Source organism: Canis lupus, chromosome X, assembly GCF_011100685.1.
Source record: "Canis lupus familiaris isolate Mischka breed German Shepherd chromosome X, alternate assembly UU_Cfam_GSD_1.0, whole genome shotgun sequence".
Taxonomy (NCBI): Eukaryota; Metazoa; Chordata; class Mammalia; order Carnivora; family Canidae; genus Canis; species Canis lupus.
Genome location: NC_049260.1, coordinates 62,278,176 through 62,294,955, shown reverse-complemented (window position 1 = coordinate 62,294,955; position 16,780 = coordinate 62,278,176). Strand labels below are relative to the sequence as shown.

Below are 16,780 nucleotides of genomic sequence, written 5' to 3'. Positions count from 1 at the left end.
TGTCATTCTCTTTATTTTTTACACATATATTGGTGGTTCTTGATATATGGTTACCATTAGTTTTGTGTATAAATTCCTTTGTATATAGAAGTCTATATTAAAGTGATGGTTTCTTAAGTTTGAATTCATCCTTACTCCTCTAATCCCCATGATTAATGCGTATGTTGTTATAATTTATATCCTGTTATTTTATTTTGTGAGATTAACTGATTTTTTACAGAAATATTTATTTTCACTGTGGTTTTTTTTTTTGTTTGTTTCCAACCATTATACTGTTACTTTTTGTTTCTCCTTTCCACACAAAGAGTCCCCTTAAATATTTGTAGCAGGGCTGGTTTTGTTTGTCATGAATTCCTTTAGGTTGTTTGTCTTGGAAATTCTTTATGTCTCCTTCTATTCTGAATCATAGCCTTGCTGGATAGACTATTCTGGGCTGCAGATTTTTTCCATTTAGCACTTTGTCACTCCCTTCTGGCTTGCAAAGTTTCCATTTAAAAGTCTCCTTGCTAGCATATTGGTTTTCCCTTTTAAGTTACTATATTCTTTTGTCTTGCTGCTTTTAAGATTTAGTCTATATCACTATATTTTGCACATTTATTTATACCATGTGTTAGTGTTGGCCTGCTTTTGTTGATTTTGATGGATTTTCTGTGCTTCCTGGATTTGTATAACTGTTTCCTTCTCCAGATTAGGGAAGTTTTCAGCTATTATTTCCTCACATAAATTATCTGGTTCCTTTTCTCTCTCTTGTTCTTCTGGAACTCCTATAATAAAATGTTATTAAATTTGATGGAATCGCTTAGTTCCCAAAGTCTATTCTCATTTGGTATTTATTTTTTCTCTCTTTTGTTAAACTTGAGTACTTTTCATTATTCTGTCTTCTCCATCAATAATTTGTTTCTCTGCTTCTTCCATTGTTCTCTTCATTCCATCAAGCATGTTTCTCATTTTGTTTATTGACCCCTTTATCTCTGTAGTGTTATTCTTTATCTCTGTGCTAAGGTCTTCCTCATGTCTTCTACCCCTTTCTTATGTGCAGTGAATGTCCTTATGGTCATTGTTTTAAATTCTCTACTAGGCATGTTACTTACATCTGTTTCATTTAGATCTCTAACCATGGCCTTTTCCTGTTCTTTCATTTGGGATAAAGTTCTCTCATTTTGTCTCCCTCTCTGTGTCTGTTTCTCTGTGTTAATAAAGTCAGCTATGTCTTCTACTCTTCAAAGTAGTGCCTTTAAAAAGATGTCCTGGAATGCCCTGCAGCGTACTATCCCACGTTTACCTGAATCTTGCACTTCAGGAGTGTATACTGTGTGTGTGTGCATGCACGCATGTGTGTGTGTTGCTTGTCCTCTGCTGTTGTGACTGAGTCACTTTTCCTTTCATTGCATTCACCTGTACTGATTCTCTGCCTGTTGTGGGATATCCTTGTTCTCTGTATTGTTAGTGGGAACTGGGCAGGCTAGTTCTAAGGTCATGCCCACCCAGGAACTTGGGAGTAGGGTGGTAGTGTTAGCAGCTTTTGTACTGGGCCACTAGCCCTATGCTGCATCCCCAGAAGCACTGTATTGGCTGGGGACTGCTTGCCGGGCTGGCTGGGGGGTAGGAGGTTGGGTGCTGACTATCATGATGCCTGCGTATGATTGGTGCATGATAGTGGCTTGGAGCATGTGACAAGGCGTGGCCCTACAGCACCAGTTTTGTACTCAGCAGCTGGTCACTACATGGTCAAAATGGTTCAGTATGGCAAGATAGTTGTGTGCTGTGAGGTCGCTGGTTCCTTGCATGGGGGCACCTATGTACTGGTGAGTAGGGGAGGAGTGTGTGGCTTTAACAAAATTTGCCCTGAGGTCATCAGGTCATCACAGGTCAGCAGGCTTGGAGTGGCTGAGTGCTCAGGAGAACTCATGGAGGTGGCCTACTGCCAGTCTGTTAAATAGCAAGTGTCTGTGTAGCCCCATCTCCTGCAGATGACCACGTGTTTATGCTGAGGGATGGGGGTGAAACTCGCGCCTGCTGGGTCCTTCATTTTTGAAGTCCTGCAACATGGTCTGAAATCAGTATGAACAGATCTATCTCCTGTTTGCTCCCCAGCATTGTGTAAAATACTATTTTTATGTTGCCTCTCCATGCAGGTTGCTATCTCTTTAAGGTCAATGGCCCAGCTGTCACTCAGTCTCATGGCTGGCACAGTGCTGAGTAAGCTGACTTTTAAAGTTTCAGGCTCCAAGTCTCACTAATTATACAAATTCACAGAATTTAGCCCCTCTGGTTTTCAAAGTCAAACATTATAGCGATTAGTCTTCTCTGTGTGAGTTCCTTGGTGTGAAGGCCTGTTCCTTTGTGCTCTCCATGCACACAGCTCCCTCCCTTCTGCCAGCAGCCTCCCTCTGCCTTTCTGACCTTCCTAACCTTTCAGATGCAGCTTTTTCTCTCCATTTTGTTGTGGAGTTTATTCTGACAATGTTCAAATTACTCTCCAGTTTATTTATTTGGATATAGTGGTATGGATTGAGCTCAGGTCCTCCTACTCTGCCATTTTCCCTGGTAGGCATCCAAAATGAACAGAGTTAAAATGAACATTAATTTTAAATAAATAAATAAATAAATAAATAAATTCAACATAAAAATAACACACAAGGGGTGATAAAGATGAATAGTTTTAGAATGTATTCATATGTCAGATTCTGTCACTTAAAATTTTTATATATATATATATATGATGTTCAGTGTGAAACTCATTTAATACAAAGCAGAAATCTGTAGTAGAACACAAAAGAGAATGAGAAATGAATTAAGCATAACACTAAAGAAAATTACGAAAGCACAAGAGTGCAAAAGAAAGAAAGACAAAGAATGAAATTGAACAGAGAGTAACCAAAAACAGCCAGAAAATACTCAACAATTGTTGATAAGTACATTTTTATCTATAATTACTATGAAGCTAAATGGACTAAATTCTCCAGTCAGAGACATAGAATAGGTTAATGGATTTAAAAAAAACAAAAGCAAGATTTATTAATATGTTGCCTGCATAGTCATGGCAGATCTAAGGACACAACAAAACAAAGTGAAACTATAGAAAAATATTTTTGATGCAAATTGAAGTGCAAAGAACAGTAGTCTTTTGCATGTTGGGAGTTTTTGATTACTAATTCAGTTTCTTTGCTGGTTATTTGTATCTTCAAGTTTTCTATTTGTTTCTATTTTAGTTTTTGGCAGTTTATATGTTTTGAGGAAATAATCCATTTCTTCCAAATTGTCTAATTTGTTGTCATATAGTTTTTCATAATATTTTCCTATAATTGTTTGTGTTTTTGTAGTGTTGGTTGTTATTTACCCTCTTTCATTTCTGATTTTATTTATTTCATTTTTTCTCTTTTCTTTTGATAAGTCTGAATAGAGGTTTATCAATTTGTTTTTTTAATAATAAATTTATTTTTTATTGGTGTTCAATTTGCGAACATACAGAATAACACCCAGTGCTCATCCCGTCAAGTGCCCCCCTCAGTGCCCATCACCCATTCATCCCCACCCCCTGTCCTCTTCCCCTTCCACCACCCCCCAGTTCGTTTCCCAGAGTTAGGAGTCTTTATTTTCTGTCTCCCTTTCTGATATTTCCTACCCATTTCTTCTCCCTTCCCTTCTATTCCCTTTCACTATTATTTATATTCCCCAAATGAATGAGAACATAGAAGCAGCTCCTCATTTCATTGATCTGTCCTTTTGTGTTTTGTTTGTTTGTTTGTTTTTATTTTTAGTTTCTATATCATTATTTTGTGCTTTAATCTTTATTATTTGCTTACTTCTGCTGGCTTTAGGCTTCATTTGTTGTTCTTTTTCTAACTCCTTTAGGTATAAGGTTAGGTTGTTTATTTGAGATTTTTCTTGTTTCTTGAGTTAGACCTTTATTGGTGTAAACTTCCCTCTTAGGACTGCTTTTACTGCATCCCCAAAACTCCCAACAAACAAAAGTCCAGAGCCAGATAGCTTTACAGGCAAATTCTAACATACATGTAAAGAAGAATTAATACCTAGTCTTCTCAAACTATTGCAAAAAAAATAGAAAAGGACAGAAAACTTCCAAATTCATTCTATGAGGCCAGCATTACCCTGAACCATAACCAAGTAAAGACTCCACTAAAAAAAAAGAGAACTATAGGCCAATATCCCTGATGAACATGGATGCAAACATTCTTAATAAAATGGTAGCAATCCAAATCCAACAATACATTGAGAAGATCATTCACCATGATCAGATAGGATTTCTTACTGGGTTATAAGGGTAGTTCAATATTCATAAATAAATCAATGTGATACACTACATTAATAAAGGAAAAGATAAACATATGATCTTTTCAATAGATGCAGAAGAAGCACTTGACAAAGTCCAACATCCATTCATGATAAGAACTCTCACATAAATAGGTTTAGAGGAAACATACTTCAACATCATAAAGGTCTTATATGAGAAACTCACAGCTAACATCATCTTTAATGGGAAAAACTGAGAACTTCTCCTTTACACTCAGGAACAAGATAGGGATGTTTACTCTCACCATTGTTATTTAACATGTTACTAGAAGTCCTACCCAACATAAATCAAATAATAAGAAGAAATAAAAGGCATCCAAATCAGCAAGGAAGAAGTCAAACTTTCAGTATTTCCAGATGACATCATACTCTATATAGAAAACTCAATACCCTACCAAAACACTGCTAGAACTGATAAACAAATTCATTTGTTCAGTTACAAGATCCAGAATCAATATACAGAAATTTGTTGCATTTCTACACACCAATAATGATACAACAGAAGGAAAAATTAAGTAATCAGTTCAATTTCAGTTGCATCACTAATTTTATACCTAGGAACAATCCTAACTAAATAGGTGAAAGACTTTTTACTCTGTAAAGTATACAACACTGATGAAAGATAGGAAGACAACACAAAAAAATGGAAAGACATCACATGCTCATGGATCAGAAGAACAAATGTTGTTGAAATGTCTATATTATCAAAACAATGTACATATTTCATATGATACATATCAAAATACCAACAGCCTTTTTCACAGAACTGCAGCAAACCATCCTAAAATTTGTATGAGACCACAAAGACCCTGAAGAGCGAAACCAATATTGAACAAGAAAAGCAAAGCTGGAAGCATCTCAATTCTAGACTTTAAGCTATATTACAAAGCTGTAGTGATCAAGACAGTATGGTGTAGGTACAGAAATAGACACATAGATCAATGGAACAGAATAGATAACCCAGAAATGAACTCACAAATATGTGGTGAATTAATCTTTGACAAAGCAGGGAAGAATATCCAATAGGAAAAAGACAGTCTCTTCAACAAATTGTGTTGGGAAAACTGGACAGCAACATGAAGAAGAATGAATCTGGGCCACTTTCTTTTCTTTCACTTTTTTTATTTTTCAAAAGAAAAATAAATACAGAATAGATTAAAGACCTGAATGCAACATCTGAAATCATAAAAAACATAAAGTATTACACAGGCATTAATCCGTTTGACATTGGTTGACATTGGTTGTAGCACCTTCTTAATAATGAGTCTCCTGGGGCAAATGAAACCAAAGCAAAAATAACCTTTTGGGATTATATTAAGATATATATATATATAAAATCTTAAGGAAATATATCTATATCTATATATATCTACTGCACATAGAGGGAAACAATAAACAAACCTAAAAGGCAAGCTATGGAATGGGAGAAGATAATATACATATTATATATCTATTAAGTGTTTAGTATCCAAAAAAGTTATAACACACTTAACCCCCCAGGGGTGCCTGGGTGGCTCATTGGGTTAAGTATCCAACTCTTGATTTTGGCTTAGGTCGTAGTCTCAGGGTATTGGGTCAATCCCTACATCATGCTCTGTGCTCAGTATGGAGAGCACATGTGTTTGAGATTCTCTTTCTCCCTCTCCCACTGAGGGGAGGATGGGCAGAGGGAGAGGGAGAAGCAGGCTCTCCACTGAGCAGGGAGCAAAGGAAAACAAATAAATAGAGAGGCAGATATAAAAACAGACTCTTAGCAATAGAGAACAAACTGATGGTTATCAGAGGGGCAATGGGTGTGACATGGGTTAAGTTGTTGATGGGGGTTATGGAATGTACTTTTGATGAGCACAGGGTGTTGTGTAGATGTGGTAAATCAGTATATTGCCCACCTGAAACCAGTATTACCCTGAATGTTAACTAATTTGATTTAAACAAAACCTTTTAAAAGTGAAAGCTTTTAAAGGGAAAAATAAGGAACCCTTGTGAAACTATACATATGCCAGAAAAAATAAACTAAAATGTACATGGTAATGAAAGGTATAGAAGGGAATTATCAAATGATGAAGGCACCAATCCAACATTAGGATATATTATTTGTAAATATTTAAGCAATCAACATAGGAGCACCTAAATATAGAAAAAAATTAACAGATTTTAAGGGAGAAGTTGACAGCAATAAAATAATAGTAGGGGACTTTAATATACAACTGACATCATCGGATAGATTTTCGAGGCAAAAAACCAATAAGGAATTATTGGCCTTAAAGGACACATTAGGCCAGGTGGACCTAATAGATACATAAAGACTGTTCCATATAAAAATACCAGAATACAAATGAAACATTGTCTAGGGTAGATCATATTTAGACCACAAAACAAGTCTCAGTAATCCAAAAAGATTGAAATCATATTAACCATCTTCTTATCACAATGCTATAAAAATAGAAATCAAAATAAAAAATGAAATATTCATACTTCATCAAGGTGAAAAGCTTCTGCACAGTAAAGGAAACAGTCAACAAAACTAACCAGCAACCTATGGAATTGGAGAATATATTTGCAAATTACTTACCAGATAAAGGGCTAGTATCCAAGATCTGTGAAGAACTTATCAAACTCAACATCCAAAAGAACAAATAATCTAGTCAAGAAATGGGCAGAAAACACAAATTCTCTAGAATACATACACATGGTCAACAGACCCATGAAAAAATGCTCAATATCACTTGTCATCAGGGAAATACAAATCAAAAACACAATGAAATACCACCTTACACCAGTCAGAATGGCTAAAATTAACAAGACAGGAAACAAATGTTGGCAAGAATGTGGAGAAAGGGGAACCCTCTTCCAGTATTCGTGGAAATGGAAGCTGTTATAGCCACTCTGGAAAACAGTAAGAAGGTTCCTCAAGAAGTTGAAAATAGAGCTACTCAGCAATTGCACTGCTAGGTATTTACCCCAGAGATACAAATGTAGTGATCCAAAGGGGCATCTGCACTCCAGTGTTCATAGTAGCAATATCCACAATAGCCAAACTGTGGAAGGAGTTCAGATGTCCACTGACAGATGAATGGATAAAGAAGATTATAATATATATATATATATCCTCTTGATACATATATATATATATATCAATATATCTATATCTATCTATCTATCTATCTATCTATCTATCTATCTATCCATCCCCTCTTGATAAGAATCAAATACATACCATGCTCCATGGTATCTGTGATGTCCAGTGTGAACTTGGTTAAGATGAAAACTTGTTTCCTAGAATATCCTCCCTGTATGGTTCCAGATTAGAGTAGTCCAAAAGAGGAATTTGCATGAGGAAGTAAAGCAACAGCCATACCTTTTGGAAGGTTGTGGCAGTTAGATGCAGTGACAGACATTCTTATAGGTGCTGGAAGGCTCCCAGTTGTTCTGTCTCCTATGCTCCATATCTCACTCTTCTTCCTGACTTCTGACCCTACTGACCAATGGCAACCCCAAGGCCCATCACCAGATCCCAATTGTGGAGCCCCAAAGACAACAGTTTCTCCCCACAGCTGCTGCTTGTTTGTCCCACCTAGGGACGACCTTTTATATATGTATATGTATATATATATATAATATTTGTATTATATATGTATATATATTATACAAAATATTACTCAGCCATCAAAAAGATGAATACTTACCATTTACATTCTCATGGATGTAACTGGAGGATATTCTGCTGAGTGAAATAAGTCAGTTGGAGAAAGACAATTATCATATGGTTTCACTCATGTGGAATATAAGAAACAGCACAGAGGATCACAGGGGAAGGGAGGGAAGACTGAATGGGATGAAATTAGAGAGATGACCAACCATGAGAGACTTAACTTTGGGAAACAAACTGAGGGTTGCTGAAGGGGAGGTGGGTGGGGGGGTGGGATACCTGGGTAATGGGCATTATTATGGAGGGCATGTGATGTGATGAGCATCAGGTGTTATATGCAATTGATAAATTATTGAACACTACATTTGAAACTAATGTACTCTATGTTGGCTAATTGAATTTAAATGGAAAAAGAAATCAATTACAGAAAGAAAACTGGTGGGAAATCACAGATATATGGAGATTAAACAGGATGCTACTGCACAACCAATGGATTGATTGAGAGATCAAAGAAGAAATCAAACAGTACCTGGAGACAATTGAAAATGGAAATACAAAAAAAAAAAAAAAAAGAAAATGGAAATACAGCAGTCCGAAACTATAGGATATAGCAAAAGCAGTTTTAAGAGCTAAGTTACAACAATACAGGCATATATCAAGAAACAAGAGAAATCTGAAATAAATAATCTTACTCTACACATAAAGGAACTAAAAAAAAAGAAAAAAAGCCCAAAGTTAGTAGAAGGAAAGAAATAAAGATCACAGAGAGATAAATGGGAGACTAAATGACAGTAGAAAATATCAATAGAATTAAGAGCTAGTTCTTTGAAATAATAAAGTTGACAGATGTTTAGCTATCTTTCAGGAAAAAATGAGAGTGGACTCAAATTGATAAACAGAAGTAAGAGAGAAGTTCCACTTTGTACTACAAGGAATCATAAAAGACTGTATAAACCATTATGTGCCTATAAATTGGACAACGTAGAAGAAATGGATATGTTCTTCAACCATACAATTTTCTAAGACTGAATAATAAAAAATAGAAATAAATCTGTAAAGACGAATTCCTAGCAGGGAGATTGAATCAGTGATCAAAAACCATCCAAAAAACAAGTCTGGAAGCAGTTGGCTTCACTGAATACTGCTAAAACATTCAAAGGAGATTTAATCACTGACCTCATACTCTTCCTAAAAATTGAGGGAATGCTTCCAAACTCCTTTTACAAGGTCAATCTCTGATGTAAACATCAGCAAGGACACCAAAAATGAGGAAACTATAGGCCAATTACTCCTATGTAAGAGATGCAAAAATCTTCAACAAAATATTAGCAAACTGAATTCAGCAATGTATTCAAAGCATCATATGCCACGATCAGGTGGGGATTTTTACAGGATGCAAGAATGATTCAACACCTGCAAATCAACCTACGTGATACACTACATTACCAAAATGAAGGATGAAAGTTATATTATCATCTCAACAGATGTAAAAAAAGTATTTGACAATATTCCACATTCATTTATGATAAAATCTCAATGAAGTGGGATGGGGGGAATGTATCTGAATATAGTGAGGTGATATGTGACTAATTCACAGCTAACATCATACTTAGTGGTGAAAAGGTGAAAGCTTCTCTCTAAGATCATGAAAAAAAACCAGGGTGCCCATTTTTGCCACTTTATTCAACATATTATTGGAAGTCCTATCCATAGTAATTAGCCATGTAAAAAAATGAAAGAAAGAAAGAAAGAAAGAAAGAAAGAAAGAAGAAAGAAAGAAAGAAAGAAAGAAAGAAAGAAAGAAAGAAAGAAAGAAAGAAAGAAAGAAGAAAGAAAAGGCATCCAATTTGGAAAGGAAGAAGTAAAACTAACTATTTGCAGATAACATAATTCTATATATAGAAAACCCTAAAGATTCCACTAAAAAAAACTATTAGAACTCATATTTCGTAAAGTTGCAGGATAGAAAATCAATATATATAAATCTTTTGTTTTTCTGTACACTGAGATTGGACTATCCAAATGAATATACTAAGAAAACCATCCCATTTATAGTTGCAGCAAAAGATGGACATACCTGGAAATAAATTTAACCAAGGAAATCAAGATCTGCACACTGAAAACCAGAACTGATAAAGGAAATTGAAGAGGATAAATAAATGGAAAGATATTCCATGTTCATGGATTGTAAGAATCAGTATCATGTCCAGGCTGTCCAAAGCAATCTAGAGATTATATGCAATCCTTATCAAAATCCCAGTGGCATTTTTCAGTATTGGAAGAGATAGTTCTAAAATTTGTAAGAACCAAAAAAGACCACAAATAGCCAACACAGATTTGAGAAAGGAGAACAAAGCTGGAGGCATCCCACTTCCTGATTTTAAGCTATACTACAAACTTCTAGTAATCAAAACAGTATGGTGTTGGCAGTAAAACAGACAAATAGATCATGGAACTGAATAAAGAACCCAGAAATAAACCCGCACATATATGGTCCATTAATTTACAGTGAAGGAGCCAAGAATATACAATGTGAAAATAGTAGTTTCTTCAATAAGCAGTGTTGGGAAAACTAGATAGCCACATGCAAAAGAATGAAACTCAAGACCAGTGTCTTACACGATACACCAAAATTAACTTGAAAGGAAGACCTACTTGAGTATGAAATCAAAATTGCTGAAGAAAGCATAAGCAATTGGCAGTTTATGACCCTCTCAGGAGCTTATTGAGTGTAATCTGAAACTGGTCCCTATACTCAGAGGACAAGGAAAGAAAGAGGCAGGGCATTACAGGTTGATAGGTGACAGTTTTCATAAGTTAAAGGAACTTATATATGACCCAAGTCTTGGGTGGCAGCAAGACAAATAGATCCCCATGGCCACCCACCAAATTTAAAAGTTTATCAAGAGGCCTTAACAAGGTCCAGTCAAGTTGTGCAGGTATTCTCAGTAGCACATCATTACCTCAAAGCTTTGGGAGTAGGAAAGGCAAGAGGGACCCATATTCCAAGCTGGGAGGTAAGGAGCCTTTGATTGCCTGGGGTCCAGATCACAGTCAGCTGGTGGTCACATCTTCTAAATGATCTTCCCCAACATTCCACCATTCATGACCAGTTTTTATAATCTCATGTGCCCCCTTCTTGTGATATGGTCTCTAAGTGTTCAGCAAGGGATTTTATTAGCATGGAGGTGGCTCCTTTGATGACTGACTGCATTGGAGGCTAATGCCACAGCAACAATACAGGTCTGTGTAAAAGGAAACCCAGATTAAGAAAATGATTACAGGGCAGCCTGGGTGGCTCAGTGGTTTAGCGCTGACTTCAGTCCAGGGCGTGATCCCGGAGACCCGGGATCGAGTCCCACATCAGGCTCCCTGCATGGAGCCTGCTTCTCCCTCTGCCTGTGTCTCGGCCTCTCTCTCTCTCTCTCTGTGTCTCTATGAATAAGTGAATAAAATCTTTTAAAAAAAGAAAATTATTACAAAATCAGTGACAACTTTTTTTATAAGAGCCCTTGATCTGAGCCACTGATTAAGTCTCCCATGTTAGGGATTGGCTTACAAAGGACATGATATTCACTTGTATTCCTTGTGATTTGATAAAGATGATGCATTAGCAGATTCATTGGAGTGAACATACAACATTGTGTTTGGGTAATGGCACAGGTACCTCCTTGTGAAGCAGTAATAATGTCTAAGGCTATTTTATTTTGGAGTACAGCTTTGTAAGAAATATGTACAGCTTACCAGAGACATTTCAGTGTTCAGTAAGGACAGCTCTTACTGCTATCATTCAATCATGCTTGCTGATTGAATTTATTAAGGGCTTCACATTTGCTATTTTAATGTCTTCTAAATCTAAGCCAATGGAGGGAATAAAGACAGTGGCAAAATAGTCTTATTAGTAGAAAAACCAGACATTTCTCCTGAATTTGAGGGAGAGGGAAGTTAACACCTTTAGAAACTTGACCTGGTTGTACATACCATACATGTTGGCCAGGGGAGGCAGCACTGTCAGGTGTGAGTAGATGAGGTGGGGTCAGGATATGAAATTATCAGGACCCCTATTTTCTCCCTTCTTTTAGTGGTGCGTGTTTCATTTCAGGTATAGTATAGTGCATTTTAACAGTTCCAGTGTACAGCAAGATAAGGTTATCTTAGTTGAGATTGAGTAGTTCTTCACCCAGGGGTATGAAGGAACTCACCTGTCTTGGTGGGATACTGTATTGTAAATTCTAGTAGATAATTCATTTTACAGGAATGATGGGGCTTGGTGTTTTCCACAGTATAGATTTTCCATAGTCTCACAGTTTTGATCCACTGTAAGAATTGGGGCAATGGCTGTTTCCAGAAACTTCTATATCTTTACAGTATTGGGTGCCTGGGCAGGGAACCCTGGTCTAGTATATGGGGCAATAGACCCTACTATTTGGTCATTTAAATATATTAAAGCCTCAGACAGTACTTTTGCCCAGTTGGCCAAGGTAGTTTTGCCTATTATTTAATATGCTGTTTTAATATTCCATTTTCCTTTCTACCAATGCTACTGCTTGTGGGTTATAGGGGAGATAGAACCTTTATTTAATGTCACATTTTATGTTCAGTCTTGCACATCATGGTCTTTGAAATGTGACCTCTGATAATTATGTGTTTGATGAGGATATTCATACATGATATTCAGTTTTTTAAGCCCTTAATGTTACAGCCTGTTTTGTAGGGTGGCAGGGAAAAGCATGGTTTAAGCCAGATGCAGTGTCTCTATAAACCAAGGCATATTTAAAACCCTTTAATAGGGGCAATTTGCCAATTTCTCATAGGTTGGGAACTCCAGTAGATGGCTTGATTCTTTTGGCAGTTCCCTTTGGTGTTGTTTAGAACACACAACATGCTGTTACTACATTAACCAATGCATTGTACTCTGAGAGCAGTCCAGCATCCTTGGCAATATACCATCCTACTTAGGCATTGTGGGTTCCACTCTTTTTTAATGCACCCATTCTGCCTACACTACTGAAGGGTCAGTAGCTAGGGCTCATTCCCAACTAGGGCACCAGCTTCCTGATTGCTAGGGGAATGTCAGTGTCTTAAGAACTGGGACATGAAAAACAGTTGAGAATCATTTCAGGCTCTTACAGATGGACCCAAATGTCATTTTATATATATCTTGACCCCACAAGGACTTTTTAATAATCAGCTTCCTATTGTTCAAGCCATAAACTTAATCCCTTTAGAATAATCTAATTATCAGTGCCAAAGAGTTATTGGCCTGGGCTCAAGAGTGATTGGCAGCCAGACCACTAGTGTACTGAAACCACTCAGTACACTAGCTGCTGTACTGGCTGCTGTATGAGATGCTTTATCTGGAAGAGCACGATGTACATTGCTAGGAGCTGTTGCTCTATGGGGTATATTGGGGTTTTGCCCCCTTCCAGAGCTGGAATCAAAATCCCAGGGGCATTCTCCTCTTTTGTTATTTTTGCTTTCTCAAAGGCAGCACACTGCTGTTGTCCCCAGTCCCATATATGCCCTTTCTTTACCAGGCAGCATGAGGAATGGGAGTATTGTGCCAGGTGTAGATTAGAAGTCTTCCAAAACCCCAAAATCCCTATAAAGGACGACACCTCTTTCCCATTCTTAGAAGTTGGATAGACTTGCACCTGTTCGGTTACAGCTTTATGAGTCTTAGCTGACCAGATGACACCCAAAACCTTATGGCAGTATTTGAGCCTTTAATTTTCTTTGGGTTCATTGCCCATCTTCTTCCTCACAGATGTTCCTGAGCAAAGCCTGCAGGTGTCCTGCAGCAGAGGTAAATCTTTACATGTTAACACTGTATTATCAATGCAATGGGCCCATTTTGCTGATGTGGGAGAGGTGAACAGGGATAGGTCCCCAGCTACCATTCTATTACGTATTGTGGGGCTATGCACGTAGCTTTGGGGGAGTACTTGAAATGTTCATAATTATCTCTCCAACATAAAGGCAATTATATCTTATTTATCAGAAACTAGTCAAAGTCTTTTGCATGAGTGTTCTTAAATATGAGGCACATTTGTAGGAATACTTTTTTCAAAGCATCAGAGCAAAACAGTAACTGCAAATGACAGAAAACTTAAAAACTGATCACTTGATTTGATGAGAGTTCATTATAATACAATGGACAAGAGAACTATAGCTGTATTCTTAAAAGATCACCACTTTTTTTTCTGGCAATGTTGTGGTTATCCCCAGGGGTATTTATATTTCAAAGACATAATAAGATATATAAACTTGAAAGGACAGAGAAAGATGCAAGTTTTCTCCTAGGAGTTTTGAGGTAATTGGTATTTAAAATTAGGGGTCAGAAGGAACGGGGCATTTTGGCTGTTTCCTCATCAGTTACCACAACATTTTCCTTGTCATTTTCATCATTTTCTCTAAGATTCCACCTCTTAACATCCTAATCAGGCTTTCTCATAAGTTCTCATATCTTAATACATAGCAGCTTGCATCCTCCTTGATTTGCAAAACAGGACACTAAGGTCTCTATTATTTTGCTCTTCCATCTTGTCTACCAGCCCCAGAGCTAGCAGAGTAGTGGATGCTCGTAGATACTTTTCTAACCTCAGCTCTTCTAACTTTCTAACTTGAGCTTCAGCCTGTAGTTGGGCATCCATGGCCAACTGGACTATCCACATTTGAGGCCCACAGTAGCAACTTTGTTTCCCTTCTCTTGCCTCAGTGTGGTATGTGCATTTCCTCTAACAAACACATTAGACTGGCTGATATTTTCTGTATGTCCCCATATTCATGTAATAGTCCACAAGTATCTAACATACAAGCCACCCTTCCTTACAGAAGTTGATAGCTAATTTGGGATTTCTCCTGTGGATTCCTCATTCCCAAGGCGCATTTCTTTGGTTTCTGGGCTGGCTTGCCAATTGTCAGTTTATAGCTCTCTTGGGTGCTTTCAGATATAATCTGAAACTGGCCCTTGTACCCAGATGTCAGGGAAAGTCCAAAGAAAGAGGTAGGACACTCTGGGTTGGTAGGTGGCAGTTTTAATAAGCAAAGGGAACTTACACCTGAGGGTTGTTTTGGGTGTCAGCAAGATGAATGGATCCTTGTGCCTGCCAGTAACTTCTTAAAAGTTTATAAAGAAGCCTTACCTGGGTTCATTCAAGTATACTGTTTAGATGTTCTCCATACCACATCATCGTCTCAAGGCTATGTTGTTAGAGCAGCTTTTGGGAGAGGGAAAGGCAAGTGGAACTCATATAGCAAGGATAGAGAAGTGGGTAAGGAGCCTCTAATCTCTGGGATCCAGCTCACAGGTCAATTTGTGGATACATCTTTTTGATGATCTTCCCTGGCAGTGGTAAGGTCCTTGGCATTGGTCTTAGTGACCCAACAAGTGGGACTACTTCTTATTAAAAGACTACTGCTATTATTTATATTCCCCAAATGAATGAGAACATATAATGTTTGTCCTTCTCCGATTGACTTACTTCACTCAGCATAATACCCTCCAGTTCCATCCACGTTGAAGCAAATGGTGGGTACTTGTCATTTCTAATGGCTGAGTAATATTCCATTGTATACATAAACCACATCTTCTTTATCCACTCATCTTTCGATGGACACCGAGGCTCCTTCCACAGTGAAGAAAAACATCAATAAAACAAAAAGGCAACTTTCTAAATGGGAAAGGATATTTGCAAATAATATATCCATTAGGGGATTAATATCCAAAATATATAAAGAACTCATATAACTCAATAACAAAAAACAAACCCAATTAAAAAATGGATGGAGGAACTAAATAAGACATTTCTCTTTCCTAAAGCAGATAGACTGATGGCCAATGGGAACATGAAAACATGTTCAACATCACTAATTATCAGGGAAATGCAAATGAAAACCACAATGTGGTGTTACCTCATACCTATTAGAATGGCAATTATCAAAAAGGCAAGAAATAAGTGTTGGAGACAATATGGAGAAAAGGATACTCTTATGCACTATTGGTGGGAATGTAAATGTAAATCGGTGTAGCCCCTGTGGAAAGCTGTATGGAGATTTGTCAAAAAATTAAAAACAGAACGAGTATATGATCCAGATACTCCACTTCTGAATATTGACAAATACAAAAACACTAGTTCAAGAAGATATATACACTCCTGTGTTCATTGCAGCAGTATTTATAGTAACCAGGATATGGAAATAACCTAAGTGTCCATCCATGGATAAATGGATAAATAAATTGTGGTATACACACACACACATACACATATATACACAGTGGAATACTACTCAGCCACACATAAGGAAATCTTGCCATTTGCGACATTATGGGTAGACCTTGAATATATTCTAAGTGAAAAGTTTGTTGCAAAAAGGCAAGTGACATAATTTCACTATATGTGTATTCTAAAATAACTAAACAAATGAAAAAACCAAACAAAAACAAAAGAGATCCATGGTTACCAGAGGGGGGTGTTGGGGGATGAATGAGAGGGCTTATTTGTATGGTGATGGATGATAACTAGACTTATGGTGGTGATCACTTTGTAGAATATACAGATATCAAAGTATCACATTATACAGCTGAAACATATAAGGCTATGTGCCCAATTTACCTCAATAAATAATAAAGGACATATTAAGTGTATCTTAAGAAAAAAATAATTTACTAATTTAGCTTGTTGATTTTAGTATGATTATTTTCAGAATGTCATCACAGACTCCTGAAATCTAATCCTACTCAATTATCAATAACAGCAGGGAACAGCTTTATGCCTGGGTGACAGCCATTGGTGATTGGCCATTGGTGAATCGAAC

At 37.0% G+C, this 16,780-nt stretch overlaps 1 protein-coding gene across 4 annotated transcripts in view; it reads left to right on the top strand.

The window, feature by feature from the left end:
* Window positions 1–16,780, top strand: part of BRWD3 (bromodomain and WD repeat domain containing 3) — a 176,244-nt gene that overhangs the window by 58,758 nt on the left and 100,706 nt on the right. For 3 of the 4 annotated variants that reach the window (XM_038587783.1, XM_038587781.1, XM_038587780.1), the window contains exon 12: window positions 13,731–13,769. The exons of the other annotated variant lie outside the window; for it this stretch is intronic. In XM_038587783.1, coding sequence (XP_038443711.1) covers window positions 13,731–13,769 — 39 coding nt within the window. The remainder of the gene's footprint in view (window positions 1–13,730; window positions 13,770–16,780) is intronic. 4 annotated transcript variants of the gene reach the window in all.